Here is a 13,827-nt window from a genome sequence, read left to right as displayed (position 1 = left end):
CCTAAACCCATGATTCACTGCTGCTGCAAAAGAAAAAATAAAAATAAGTGGCTGTGACTCCATCTCCACTGTGGTACAGAGGAGAAGATGTTGCCTTAGACTATTCCTAAAGCAGAGGGGAACCTCAGGGCAATCCCACTGAGCAGCCTTTGGAAAGCTGAGGCTGATGCTGATTTCAGAGTAAAATCTTTCCTATTAAAAAAAATCCTGAATATTTTAATTGGGGGAGAATTTGGGGGGGAGGGGGTGGAATTTCCATGCAAAACGCAACTAAGTACCTGTTTAGCCACCTCGTGCTGCAGAAGTGTTTGCAATAAATACATAATTGTGCTAGTATTGGCATGCTGTGAATGTAATCTGAAATTATGAAGTAAAACAGTGATGAATGTTGTCTATTATGTGACACCACCTATTAAGCAAGAGTAATTTGTGTGTGCTGCATTCTGCACTGTTTATTTCTGCATTATACATTGTCCCTCGTCCTGTATCCTCCATTGATTCTTCCACACCACATCCTGCTGATTCTCACCAGTTTAAAAATGCATTCGTTTACTCTGGTGAGTTTGAAGTAATCACAAGGGAAAGAGTAATTTTGTTATCCCCTTCCCTTCAGTTCTCAAATGTACTCAGGAAGTCCTGAGCTTCTCTCAGTGTTCTTGAGGCCTCTGGGAGTCAGTGACTTCTGAGTAAAATTTTGAGAATTTTGTGAATATATTACAAATGTTAAATGATATAAATGCTGATGGTAAAGCCATAGGAAACCACTGAACCTTCACATGTAACACTCAGGAACTCATCTGATTCATTACCTGGCAGCCTCCAAAGTTTGAGTGCTTTAAGGACTGTTTGTTATCAAAGTAGCACCAAATTTTTATTTTAAACCTGCTCTGACTGAGAATTTTTAGATGTCCCCACACCTTGAGTGGGATTCCTGGAAATGACCATTAAGTAGAGTTGAATAAGAGAGTTACAATATTCTTTCAAAGAACATGTGAGGGTTCAATAATTAAATACAATCCCTCTGTTTCAGGAGTGAATCTACCTGGTGTTTCTGTGTGGAGAGAAGGTCAGAAGTTGGCTAGAAGGCTGCTGGGTCCACCCCCTCCATTTCCACATTTGAGGAGCAGACCTGGAGAGCAGAGCACAGCAAAGACCTTTGGTACAGCTGCACTGGTGGTTTTGACACACAAACAAAAAAAGTGTTTATTAAACCTTGTTGAAAGTAAAGCTTTCCAGGCCCTTCTGAGCACCTTTCTCTAGTGGTTCTTACAATAAAAATTGGCCACTGCAACTTCAAATTTCACCTCTACAGATTTATCTTCTCTCTTAAAATCTCTAAACAGATTTTACAAGAGGCACATACAAACAGTCCTCAGAACTGCAGTGGGAAGCAGGTTGTGACACTCACTGTAGATTTAGGAATTGATACTCTCTGAAGTAGTAACCCTGTTGTTGTTTCCAAATGCTTCCCACAGAACCTTTGGAAAAAAGTCGAGGACTTGGAGCAATGCTAGCAGTGGAAAAGGGAAAAGAAGCTGTGGGGAAGAGCCCTGGGTTCCAAAGCTCTGTGGTTACTCCCAGTAAGGCTGTTGAAAGGGGCAGCAGTGCACCAGCTGAGGATACAAACCAAGCACTCAGGAACCTTCTCTTGCAAAGCCAGTCCTGGGATGGACACAGACAGACCAGAGATGCTGTGAAACAGCAATCCCAAGAGATCCATCCTCCTTCACCTGGACTTTGGGGTGTAACTCCCTCTGCCTTTGGTGGGGAAAGGATAAAACCTTCATTAATGAAAGATGGAGCCAAGCCCAGCACCTCAGGAAGCTGCAGCAGAGGAAAAAGTGCATCTCCTCAGAGACAGAAAGAGTCTGAGAAAGAAAATCTTAATCAACCTTCAAAGAGGAGGGTAAACCTTAAGAAACCTCACCCCTACAGCCCTGAAAGTGTTCGGGAATTTATGTCTCGAAAACAGGCAGAAAGAAAGAAGAAACTCCTTGAAGAGAAAAAATCTTCAGAGCAGGCTGTGGAGATAAGGAAGAAGAGGTTGCAAGAGCTGTACAGGAAACAAAAAGAAGCTGTTGGGAAGAAATCATGTCCTGACCAGACACCCAAACCCATTGGGAAAAAGGGTTCTGCCAAAGGAAATCCTCTGTGTGAACCTGAGCAAGTAAGTCCTAAGGAGTGGCAGATTGAAACCTCTCCAATCTTGATCAGTGCAGCACCATGTAGGACATGAAATACTTCATACAAATGCTTTAAAGTGCTAGGGGAAAATGGTTCTATCTAGAAAAATAGAGCAATTAGCTTATAATTGTGGTTTGAACTTCAGGGCTCATTAGTTGGGCTGGAACCCTCAACTTCAGGCCAAAAACCTGGAAATCTGCACTGCCTGAGCTAAAAGAACAGGTTTGCTGTGTGTTATGAGCAGTTTTCCAGTTACCTGAGCCAATTATTATGAGGAATAAAAGCCAAATATCACCCTTCTGTCACCAGCTGTTGAGTGCTTACACCGATGGGCTCTTCTCTTTCAGGAGCAAACCAGTGGGGGAATCCTGGGAAGGAGTTTCATGGCCTGGGTGGAGGAAACATCCTGTCCCCTAGTGCCAAAAGATCACAGAGGCAGGTACTCAGCCATAGAAGGCATCCTAGAAAGCCTCTTTCTCAGCTCACACTGCAGACATATTTCTCTTTTGTTTTTTTTTAAATAGGAATCAACTTCTACCAACAGCTCAATCACCTAAAAAAGGAGAGGTGTTAGGTCCTCCAGCACCACTGGAATCTGAGTGCTGGTTTCTCAGTCCTCTGAAATGTGAAGACTTGAGGGACTGCTCTCCCCCAGCTCTGCATTCACCCCCTCTGAGCTTTTCTGTTCCTCAGAAAGATGCAAAACCTTCCTCCATGGACTCGTCTTTAGGATTTTCTCCCTTCAGAAGCAAAGAGGATCGAGTGAGAGCCATTCACAGTCTGTCCGAGGAGCTTGCAGAAAAGATTGACATGGCAAGCAAGAGGCTGAGTGCAGCAAGCTGGGTTAAAGCCTCTGCTGCCAAAACATCCACAGAGACAACTCTGGACCTTTACAGTGAGCCTCCTTCTGCCCCAGACCCTGAGACTTCCAGGGATGAGCAAGAGGTGGGCAGCAGTGAGGGAGCAACAGCCCTGGACAGACAGAAGGAAATGCCCTTGCCTTTGCTTGGTGGGAAGGCTGAGAGGGAAGAATTACCCTGGATCACTCCTAGGGCAGGACAGAGGCACCTCAGCTCTGCCGGAGACCTGAGGAACACATTGCAAGGTAAATCCTCCTGACAGGATACAACAGGGAGGCTCAGGTGCCCAACTCCTTCAAAGCTGCAAAGCAGGGGTTAAACCTCCTCTCTCCTTGGCTATTTATTGGAAGTGTTGTGTCTTGCAAAATCCCTGACTAGTGGGTCTCCTAAGCTTTACCTTCCTCCCCCCACCTTGCACCTGTGAAACCACATCTCACAATTTTATCTGTGGCTTTGCCACAGAGTTTGGAAACATCCCTTCACCTTCTGGTGCCTAGGCTTTCCCAGAAGTAAAAGAATTATAAGCCTAACCCCATGTACTTAAAAATCTGTGGATAAGAAGAGCTGTATGGAAGTGAAGTGCTCACACATAAGTAGGCAGCAAATAGATGCCACAGCTTGTGCCATTTCATTTTTAGGAAGTGTATATTAATTGAATGTCTTCATTTGTCTTTTTAAAAGGTCTCCCTGTAAATAAAGACTCTGAGGTGGACATAAGTCTATTGCATGAAAAGCCAAAAGCCAGCCCAGCCTCTCCAGCTCACAGATTCCTCGCTAGAAGGTAAACAAAGCTGGATATTTTATTCTCTGCTAAATGCACTTCACATGTATTTAAAATAAGGAGAACCAATTCAGCATGGAGCCAGACTCGGAGCAGTGAGTCTTCTAGGCTTCACTTTCCTCCCATTGCATCTGTGAAATGACATCTTATAATTTTATCTGTGGCTTCACCATTGATTTTGGACACAGCACTTCCCCTTCTGCTGCCTAGACTTTCCCAAAAGTAAGAAAGGAATAATAAACCCAACTCCACGCAGTCGGAAACCTGGGGGTAACAAAGTTAGATATATTATCCTCTGTACTTAAAATAAATAGTGAGGGCAGTGAATCCCCAGGGGTGGCAGATCCACGGGGGCGCTCGGTGGACATCCCGGGATTTCTCGGTGGTTATCCCGGGATCTCTCGGTGGATACCCCGGGATTTCTCGGTGGTTATCCCGGGATTTCTCGGTGGTTATCCCGGGATTTCTCGGTGGTTATCCCGGGATCTGGTGGTTATCCCGGGATTTCTCGGTGGATATCCCGGGATTTCTCGGTGGTTATCCCGGGTCCGGTGGGTTCCCGGCCGCGCCTGCCATGACACAGTCTGGCCACCGGAGGGCGCCGGCAGGGCGGGCACGGAGCGCTCTCCCGGGTAAAGCTCCCCGCGGGGATTAATTGAAAATTAATTTCTAGTTATTCTTTTCACTGGTTTTGGCCCAAAAGCGGGTGAAGGATTCCCATCACTGCAGCTCTGTGTGTGTGAGGAACAGCACCTGCTCACTGACAGCACCTCTCCTTGGACGACACGACGTGTCAGAGTGCGGGAATTATTGTGGAAAGCTGGTTTGGAAGCAGGAAGTGCAGAAAAAAGAATTACATTAATGCAGGTTGTTTTTCGCCTGTGTTAATTAAACATTTAATGTAGACAGCAGTTGAGAGAAATTTGGCCTGTCTTAGAGATCAAACTGACCCGGTGGGTCCTCTCAAGTGACAGGGAGAGTTTGTCCGCACGAAGGGACAAACATTAGCTGCAGGTCAGAGCCTGTCCCAGCCCAGCCACAGAGGACAAAGCCAGAGTCCCCACAGAGGCCACACATCTCTGCAGAGACGTCTTCCCAGAGAGAATAAATCCCCTGAGCCCCAGAAGATTAAATGTGACCTGGACAGGCATTACCAAAGAAAGGACATATGTGCAGCAAACTGGCCATGGCGTCCCCAGTGTCCCACTCAGAGAGAAGGACGAGGAGTTGGTGCTGAGGGATCCTGCCAGGCAGGAATGGCCTGGATCTGCTCCATGGGCACTCTGATGGTGCCTGGGAACGAGCAGGCTGGGCCAAACTACCTGCAGTTAAACTTCTCTTTTTAACTTTTTAACTTTTTAACTTTTTTTTTTTTAACTTTTTAAACTCTTTCCTCTTTTTAACTGAAGGTGGGATATTAGGCACAGCATTCTTTTTAAGAAGTTTGTGTACAGCTTTACAGCATGAAGTAAACAGGAGGAAAATGAAAATTGGAAGGATAAATCCAGACAGATGAGCTTACCAAAGTTATGAGGAGTAATCATTGGAATTACCAAGAGTTAAACCCCTGTTCTTTGTGCATTCACAAAGGTTGGGCTGATTTCTGCCCCGAGAGATCAGTTGCAAGGATTATGGAGCTGTTCTGTCACAGAAGGTGGCAAATGTATAAAACATGAGCACTGGGCACTCGGAGTGTGCAGTGGAGAGAGTCAGAGCTGTGTATGCACTGCACCTTGGGGAGCACAGCCCAGCAGCTGGGGCTGCATCACTCTTGTCCTGACACAACCCAAATTCACAGTAATGCTGGTAGCTGCAGGACCCCCTGGCCCAACAGGAACAGCCCCCAGATGTAAGGGACAAGCATCAAAGCAAGGAGAAATAAGACAGATTGCACTGATCTGCTGAACAATGCAATTACTGAGAAAGCAAAGCAGCCAGAGTTAAAAAGTCCTCAGACCATCACCAAAAAAAACCACCAATAAAACCTCTCAAACAATAAATCACAGCCCTCTTGCAAGTGCTGCTTCAAAAGATGAGGAGAGCTACTTGCAGATAAAATATCGCTGTATTTAGAGATTAGAAGTGGAAAGTGTGGCTGTATTGTGAATAACTCCAAACTCATCTCCTGGTGGGCTGAAGGGCTCCCTGTGATGCAGCAGCAGTGACAGTGAGAGGACAATATAAAGGAAAGTATTATCTTTTATTTGCATGTAGAGTCTAATTTTGCACCTCTCCTGAAGCCTGCACGCTCACAAGGAAGCCAAATGAGTGAGTCCTTTGGCAGACAAAGTGAGGCTCCTGTGACCAAATTTTTCCTGAGATTCATTAGGAATCATCAGTTCATATTCCTGAAGTGATTCACTACAGATCAGATCAGACAGAAAGCCACCCGATAAAGGATCATCAGTGTGCTAAGGAAGTGACTGAGGAGCTTTCCATGGTCTTAATTTCTCCTGCTCCAGGAACATTTGTTCTGTGAGTGTGTGAACCCTGTGGGGAGTGTTAGCAGGCAGTGAAGGAGTCTGTCTCTTGACTTGCACTCAAAACTTCGCAGGCTGTGCTAACAGGAGGGGTCAGTGCTGTGTTCGCAGTCTTGTAAACCTGTGCCTGTAGAGCTCATCATCAGTGCAGCTAGAGCTGGATTAGAAAATGTGATGGTGAAAGCAGCTGAGTTGGGTCTGTGCTCTGATTTCCACTGTTAAGGAGTTAGGAGTCCACATTTGGCTATAACAGAGCAAGAGTTCTCTCTCTCAGAGAGCTCATCTGAACAAAGCCACCTGTTAAAACTGCCTGTGTGCTGCTCTCATTCACAGATACAAAACATCCAGCGCTCTTGAGCATGACCTTCTCCACAGCCAGTTTCAACAGCGCAGTTTGCTGTTTACACGTTTAATTATAGCTCTGGAAACAGTGACTCGTGTTCATGCACGAAATCCCGCAGGTGCCTGTTTCCATAAGAAATGTTCCCATTTCATGCCCGGCTGCTCTGCCGTCCGCAGGGGCGGCTGGCGGAGGTTTGCTGCTGATGCAAATGACTCACCGATGGGAATTCTTCAAACCGCCAGAAACTGTGTGGGCAATTCCACCTTATTTTGTTTCAGTTACCTCTATAAGTGGCTGCATTCTGGAGAGTCAGAAAATCATAGCATTTTTGCTGTGAGTTCAGATTTGAAAGTGCTCTGGGTGGATTCAGGGGGTGATGGCTGGAGAGTCACCTACTGGTGACAACTCTGCCTCCTCCTGTGGAACCAGCAATGCTTTCTCTTTAGTGCAAACCCAAAGAGCCTCATCTGGGAATTGAGGTTTTATGCAGAGCTGGCTGTGTCTGGAGGGCAGCTGTTGCTGGCCACTCCTGTGTAAACCCATTTTTTTTCTGTAGAATCTTCATTGATTTCCACTGCTGCCCTTCCCAGGACACAGACCTTGGCATCAGTCTCCCCAAACAGAAATAGGCATTTCCCAAGAGCCAAAGAAAACAGTGCCTAAAAAACCATCACAATGCAAATGCAGAGACAAAACTCAGCAGATTTGCCCAATGAATATTAGATCTGCTTTTTAAGAAATCCCTGTTTCCTCTGTTCTTTCTCTCTCAATCCACCTTTGCTCCCACTTTCTGAAGACTACATCCAAGACGCGTTAGTGGAAGCTCTACTAATCGTTTTAGCAGTTTCTGGGTCATGAAAAACAAAGAAAAGCTTATTAACGAGAAAAATGAAATAAGATTTCCCTAAGCTGATTGCCGATAAAAAAAAAAATTCCACATTCATTTTTCTGTATAAAAAAGAAAACATCTGTCACCATTTCAGTGTCTCAGTGTCCCTGCATGTGGTTCAGCTGAGGCTTGATCAATAAATCCCCATTTTCACACCTTCTTTCCTAATCTTTTTAGTTGAGCTTAGATAGTTACAGACCAAAACAAAGTAAAATCAGTTAGCTGAGGTCTTCATCTGCAGGACTTGGTGCTGACATTGTTTTGAAATATTAAAGTATATATATCACTCCCAGATCTTAGTTGGGCCAGAGCCATGCTCAGCACAAGTCCCAGAAACACTGGAACAGAGCTCAGTACTTTGTGTTTCTAAACAGATTTCTTTGCCAAGGTTCAGAGCTGGATTGTGCAACCAAGTCCCAACAATGGCACGGATTGTACAATGCAGCCCTCATAAATTAAGCTTCCACGCTGCAAGGTTGTTGTTTCTATTTGCCACCAGGTTGAAAAATACTCAGCTCTTTCAGAGCAGTAATTAGAGCAGGTAAAAATGAGTGTTCTTAGCTTTCCTGACAACATCAGGGTACAAGACAGGAGAGTTTGTACGTTGGCAGGTATGACTTCTCAGGGAGCCTTTTGTTTCCATTTGACAAAATGTAACAGTTCTGTTAAAATGAAATAACCTTTTTTTTTAAAGTTCAAAATATTGCTTTATCCACATCTCAGAAACTTAGTAATTATTGTTGTTACCTTGACACAGCCTGCAGGGAGACCTCACAGCACGGAGGGATCACTATGGATGTGAGACTATTTTGAAAGCTCAGAACCAAGAGGAAATGGCCAAGCAGTCTCCTGGAGAGAGCCTGAGGATCTGGGACAGCCTGAATTTCCAGCCCTCTGCCACTCTGAGCACTGATGGCTTTGAGCAGGACTTGGGTAAGGTGGCATCTCCCAAGGTGCTTGTGCTGCTGCAATAAAATGAACAGTCCCTCATTGCAAAAGAATTCTTGCTAATGGTTGTGGCTACAGCTGAAAATCTTCTGGGCTGAGGGGGAAATTCAAATAGATGGTTCGTGCTCCAGATTTTGGTGAAAAATGGGTATATGAAAAATTGTCCTCTCAACATTCATGTACAGTCTAAGAGATAATATGAAGTTATTATTAAAATTGCATAAAATGCAATAGAAATTCCTTGCCTTTTCATGAAGTTATTATTAAAATTGCATAAAACGCAATGGGAACTCCTTGCCTTTTCCATGCTGTGCTGTCACAGGTGTGAATTCAGCTCACAGGGACAGCTACAGATGGAACAAACCCCATTTAGCTCAGAGACATTTCCAGCACTTGCAGCCTCATCTGAAGGTCTCTGGGAGCCTCACAATTAACTCTTCATAATTACCCCAGCCGAGCAGTGTGGGATGTTGTTCTGCTTGGACGGCAAGGGACATCAAGGCACAGGACAAGGGCAGGGTGCAGGGGGAATGGAGGGATGTGCTGCAGGGTGCTCAGGGCTTTCCAGACCACAGGTCATCACCACTTCTGCCCGGAGCCAAGGTTTGCACGGAAACAAGGGAAAGTTTGTGGCCGAAAGGGTTAAAAGCCGAGCAGTGGCGTGCAGAGAGCTCTGTCTGAAGAGATCTCTGCTGCTCCCACCAAACACGAGCAGATGGTGCATTGTTTTAAGGGCTTTTCCGAGACAAAAGAACAAGATCAGATAACCTTTCCTCAAAGAGGGTACTTACAAAAAGCCTTTGCTCTTATTAAGGATTCTTCATTGTTTTCCTCACAACATTTTATACATAATATTGGATTTTGGGGTGGTGGAGAAGCCAGAATTGTTTACTGTGCTTCTCCCCACCCCCAAGGGACCAGGAGGGCATCTTAGACGATTGGGCAGCAAGGCTGCTGTCTGAAGTGTTTCACCCTAAGCGAAAGACAACCTGTTTATTTACTATTAATAACTAAGGGCCCCAATTCTGCAAGACCCAGCCATCCACTATTCACAGCAGGAACAATAGGAACTGCTGCCCGGTGTCTCTGCCAGGAGAAACCTTCCCTTCCCCGAGCATTTGCAGGAGCAGCCAGCCCAAGCAGCACTCCCAGCATGGCCATGCTGCTGCACAGGAGGCACAGAACTGTCGTGCTGGACACAATGTGGGTTTGAAATATGGGTCACAAGTGGGTCTGTCACCACCCTGAGCAGGGACAGGGCATTCAGACTCGAGGCTGTGTTGTCTGCTCAGGGGAATCACCCAGCAGTTGGTTGTGTCCTTTCACAGGACACAGAAGTCACCGTGCCCACGCAGCATAATGAGGTGTAATTCTACAACTGCTGCCAAATGGACATATTTACCTTTCCAAGAGCAACACACGTCACCTGACCACCCATTGCTGTGCCAAAGAAAAATTTTCTGTAGTAAACATCCTTGGCAAAATAACAAATTTCATTTCAAACATTTCATCTTAAAGCGGAGAGAAGAAAATATTCACCCAATATTTGTTTGCTGCCTGGGGTAAGACAGTGAACTTGTCCTGAATTGTTGAATTTTCTTTTTAAACACAGCCACTGTAAAATCCAGAATTGGAAATCCTATCAGCACATGCTGTGGTGAACAAAAATTGTCTCCATAGGTAGCACTGGGAAGTACTTCACACAGCTCTTACATGAATTTCTAATCATTTTAGGCACAAAACTTGGTATAACCGAGTGAGCTGATGAGAAAGTGGGTTGCACATTACAAAACTATGTAAAATCTTTCTGTAATTCCTGCCAAACCACCAGCTCTCTCCCACAGGGATCTGAGAGGAGTTATAATTTCCCTGATTCTCTGAATGTCCTCTGAATACAGCCCACAGTACCCAAATGTCTGTATTTCTATTCAACAAATAACTACATGATTTTAAAAAACCCAATATTTTGCCTGTGCCCCTTCCTACATCCTAGGGATTAAGCCAGACTGGACAATGAGCCAGAAATCTCATTTCATCAAACCAGAATTTTGTTTCCTCTTTTTTTTTTTTTTTTGTATTTGAGATATAACAACATTTAAGCTGAAACTAATTGCTAAAAAAGTATTTTCTAAATGTTTTCGAAATGCACTTAATCATGGCTACTGCTTGAAAGTAATTTGCATTAGGAAAGTGAACTTATTGTTTCCCACTGTTCTTAAAATGCAGAATTTTAACCTGAACTACAAGGAAAATATATTTATATGTAAAATCTTTCCCCTAAACTGCTGATTGACATATTTTCTCATATCACTAGAGGGAGCTGCCTTCTTGCTTCTAGAACAGGGAGAAATTATTAAATTAGTGGAATCAGCACAGAAGTGTATCAGCATGGCTTCACCTAGTTGTGCTCTGATTGAGAGTGCTGAGCTAAGGCAGCTCTTGGTGTTCCCCCCAAATCCTACATTGTGTTTTGTATTTTATTTTTGTATTTCACACAGCTCCAGTGAGCTCCAGCCCTGCCTGCAAACACCTCTGGAGTTCTCTGCACTGATGGTGTTGTTGATTGAGGGAGTTTAGAACAATTGCTGAGGAACAGAAGGAGCATCCCATGGAAATTCAGGATTCTGGTTAGGTCCAGGTTCAGGCTATCTCTGTTGCTATCCTGCAGCTCTATGTGAGAAGGGGCAGCAGCAGGGTGAGCTGCTGCCATGTGCTGCAACATCTGGCTGGAAGCTGAACTCAGGCCAGCCCTCCACACCAGAGGATTTAGCTATAAACCCAGAATATGCAGAGCACAGGCCACATTAATCCCCTTGTTTGGTGAGCAGCTACTCTTCAGTGCTAAGAGGGATACCAGACGTGTTTGGAGAGGAGAGAAGGACCTGATTCAGCAGCTGTGGAAATACAGATTCTCCAAGGTACTCCAGAGTGCAGATCAGCCCATTGATTTCCTGAGGGAACAGGCAGAGCCTTCACATTTAGCATCTCTTCCCTAGGGATTGCTCTCGGCTCACAGAAAAAGGGCCAAACAGCCTGTGCTGCATTTCTCAGCTGTGATCAGGAGTTACCAAACTCTTTTTCTTCCCCCCCTTTTTACCTGTCATCACTGCAGCTCCCTTCCTGCACAGAGAATGTTGAAATCCTGGGTGCTATTTCACCTTGCCTGTAGAGCATCCTGAAATAATAAAGCAATTAAACTAGGCAGTAATTTTGGAGAGGGGAAGGGCTGCCCAAATGGGTCAATTCCTTCTGGATCAGCTGCTCCACTCCACAGCAGTATTTCAGGACACTTCACACCACATATTCACACACCTCCAGGCAATAATGCAGCCAAAGTTGTGCTTACAGCTAAAGTTGCAAGTATGTATTTTTATAATAACTGGGTTGGTCTGATTGCTGACATGGGCAGAAAGAGGAAAAAGCTGTCCTTGAGTAAAGCAGCAGTAAATGCTTCTGCCTTGCTTCAAGTGATTAGAAAAATGAGACTTTTAGCCTGGCTTTTTTAATTATATGTCAGGGAGATTCTACAGGGCTCTGCTGAGATTCTGCAGGTGCAGCGGAAAGTGATTTAATAAATAGCATTTTTTTCACGAGGCTGAGTGTAAGCACATTGAAGCTATCTGGGTAGGCAGTAAATGCCATTCATCATCACCTAAAAGGACGTGAAGTTTAGCCAGATGGTATTTTCTTTAATGCAGGATGTTGCAACACAAGAAATGCATCTGGAAATAGCCACAATTAGGAAAATGATGTTCAAAAGGAGGGAAAACAGATCAGAGCAAACTTTTTAATCACTGTGAGGTCAATTCCGCTGGCTGGGCTTTGGGCAGAACAACAAGAGCGTTGTTCAGTTTGAGGCACAAACTGAAAAGATTTGTCAGGTTTAAAACTATATCCTAACAGATCCTGCAGACATTAATATTAAAAGATAGTCATACAGCTAAGTATTAATAAATTTATCTTGTAATTGTTTTTAGAAAATGACCTCATGTGTTAGTATTGAAGGAGCTTTTGAAAGTGCTGTCTGTGGACCCACTGAAGAATTGTTCATCTTTTTTTCTGTTGCATTGCTTTAAACCACTAATAAAACTTCCCTGTAGAAACAACAGCTCTTTCATCCACTCCATTTTCCTAAATAGGTCATTTCACAAAATCATCTCTAGTTAACTCTCAGCATTAAAGGTTCTGAATCAATCCTCAAAATTAGAAAGATTGGCTAAAATCAAAAATCTTTCTAAAAAGATGAACCCTTAATTTGGCATGTCTAGACAATTTAGTATGACTTTGGCTTTTCAAATCAGCCTCCAAAACCAGGAAATGCCCATTACCAAAATAAAAGATGAGATTTCCATCCAGTCTCTTGACTCTGAAAAGGAGAGGGTTAAGAGAAGCCTCCCATAGTACCACTGTAGGAGGAAAGTGAAATCTGCAATCAAACTGTTTATAAAAACAGAGCAGCATTCTAATAGAAAATCTGCACCAGGCTCAAAGATTTAATATTTTATTTCGCTCACACCCACATAAATACAAAACCCATCCTGGCATGCAAACAAGCCCACATCTCTGCTCCTTCTGTGTTAAAGCTCCTTCAGTCTGTAAAGCAAAAACAAACTCTGCATGTCATGGGCTTATCCTGCACCATGGGGTAATTTGGATTCAGGTGACCTGGATAGAGGTTTTATCTCAAGTTTCCAAGTCAAACCTATTTCTATTTATGATGCACACTTCAATTCTTTTATGACTCTGGTTGCTGTGACAGTGGCACAGCACAGAATAAACACACAACCTGTTTGCATAAGCTGAGCAATTCATCTGAGAAGCTCAAGCAGCCAAGAACATTTCCCTGGTAAACATAATATCAGCTGCAGTGTCACACACAGGCAGGGGAGGAACAATAAGGAAGTAGCAGTGAAATAGGTGCAACTGGAACTAGAAGGAAAACATCCCCACTTAAAAATGAAAGCTATTTCCAGGGGTTTGTATCACCCTGTGACAAAAGAGAGAGAAATCTTTTCCTGTACAGACAGAGGATACACATGGGATGCTGCTCGAGTTCCCAAAAAAGTGACCAGGTTGAGAAGCCTTTTTGTACCCAGTGGCTCTGATTCTGTTGGTGCAGCAAAGAAGCAGAGGGACCAAGAGTTACAATAACCCACACTGAAATTCAGGCTTAGAACAGGAAGTGTTCCTCAGTCTTTCTCTTTCCTGGCATAGACCTTCAAATCTGCCTCTTCCCAGTACTTGCAGGACTTTGTGCTCACACATTTCTTGACAGGTTGTAGGTACTGACATTTCCCTTCTACAGTTATGGTAGCAGTAAATGTATGCAGAGAAGCTATTTC

General features: G+C 44.2%; 1 protein-coding gene across 1 annotated transcript in view; it reads left to right on the top strand.

Moving 5' to 3' along the window:
• Positions 1-13,827, top strand: part of CCDC187 (coiled-coil domain containing 187) — a 32,546-nt gene that overhangs the window by 5,129 nt on the left and 13,590 nt on the right. The window contains exons 5-10 of the mRNA XM_085076820.1: positions 1,031-1,159; positions 1,476-2,167; positions 2,532-2,623; positions 2,709-3,289; positions 3,726-3,825; positions 8,295-8,470. Of these exons, the coding sequence (XP_084932946.1) occupies positions 1,031-1,159; positions 1,476-2,167; positions 2,532-2,623; positions 2,709-3,289; positions 3,726-3,825; positions 8,295-8,470 (1,770 nt within the window). The remainder of the gene's footprint in view (positions 1-1,030; positions 1,160-1,475; positions 2,168-2,531; positions 2,624-2,708; positions 3,290-3,725; positions 3,826-8,294; positions 8,471-13,827) is intronic.

Source organism: Lichenostomus cassidix, chromosome 17, assembly GCF_008360975.1.
Source record: "Lichenostomus cassidix isolate B80296 chromosome 17, HeHo_3.0, whole genome shotgun sequence".
Classification (NCBI taxonomy): domain Eukaryota; kingdom Metazoa; phylum Chordata; class Aves; order Passeriformes; family Meliphagidae; genus Lichenostomus; species Lichenostomus cassidix.
This window is presented reverse-complemented; position numbering and strand designations above follow the sequence as displayed.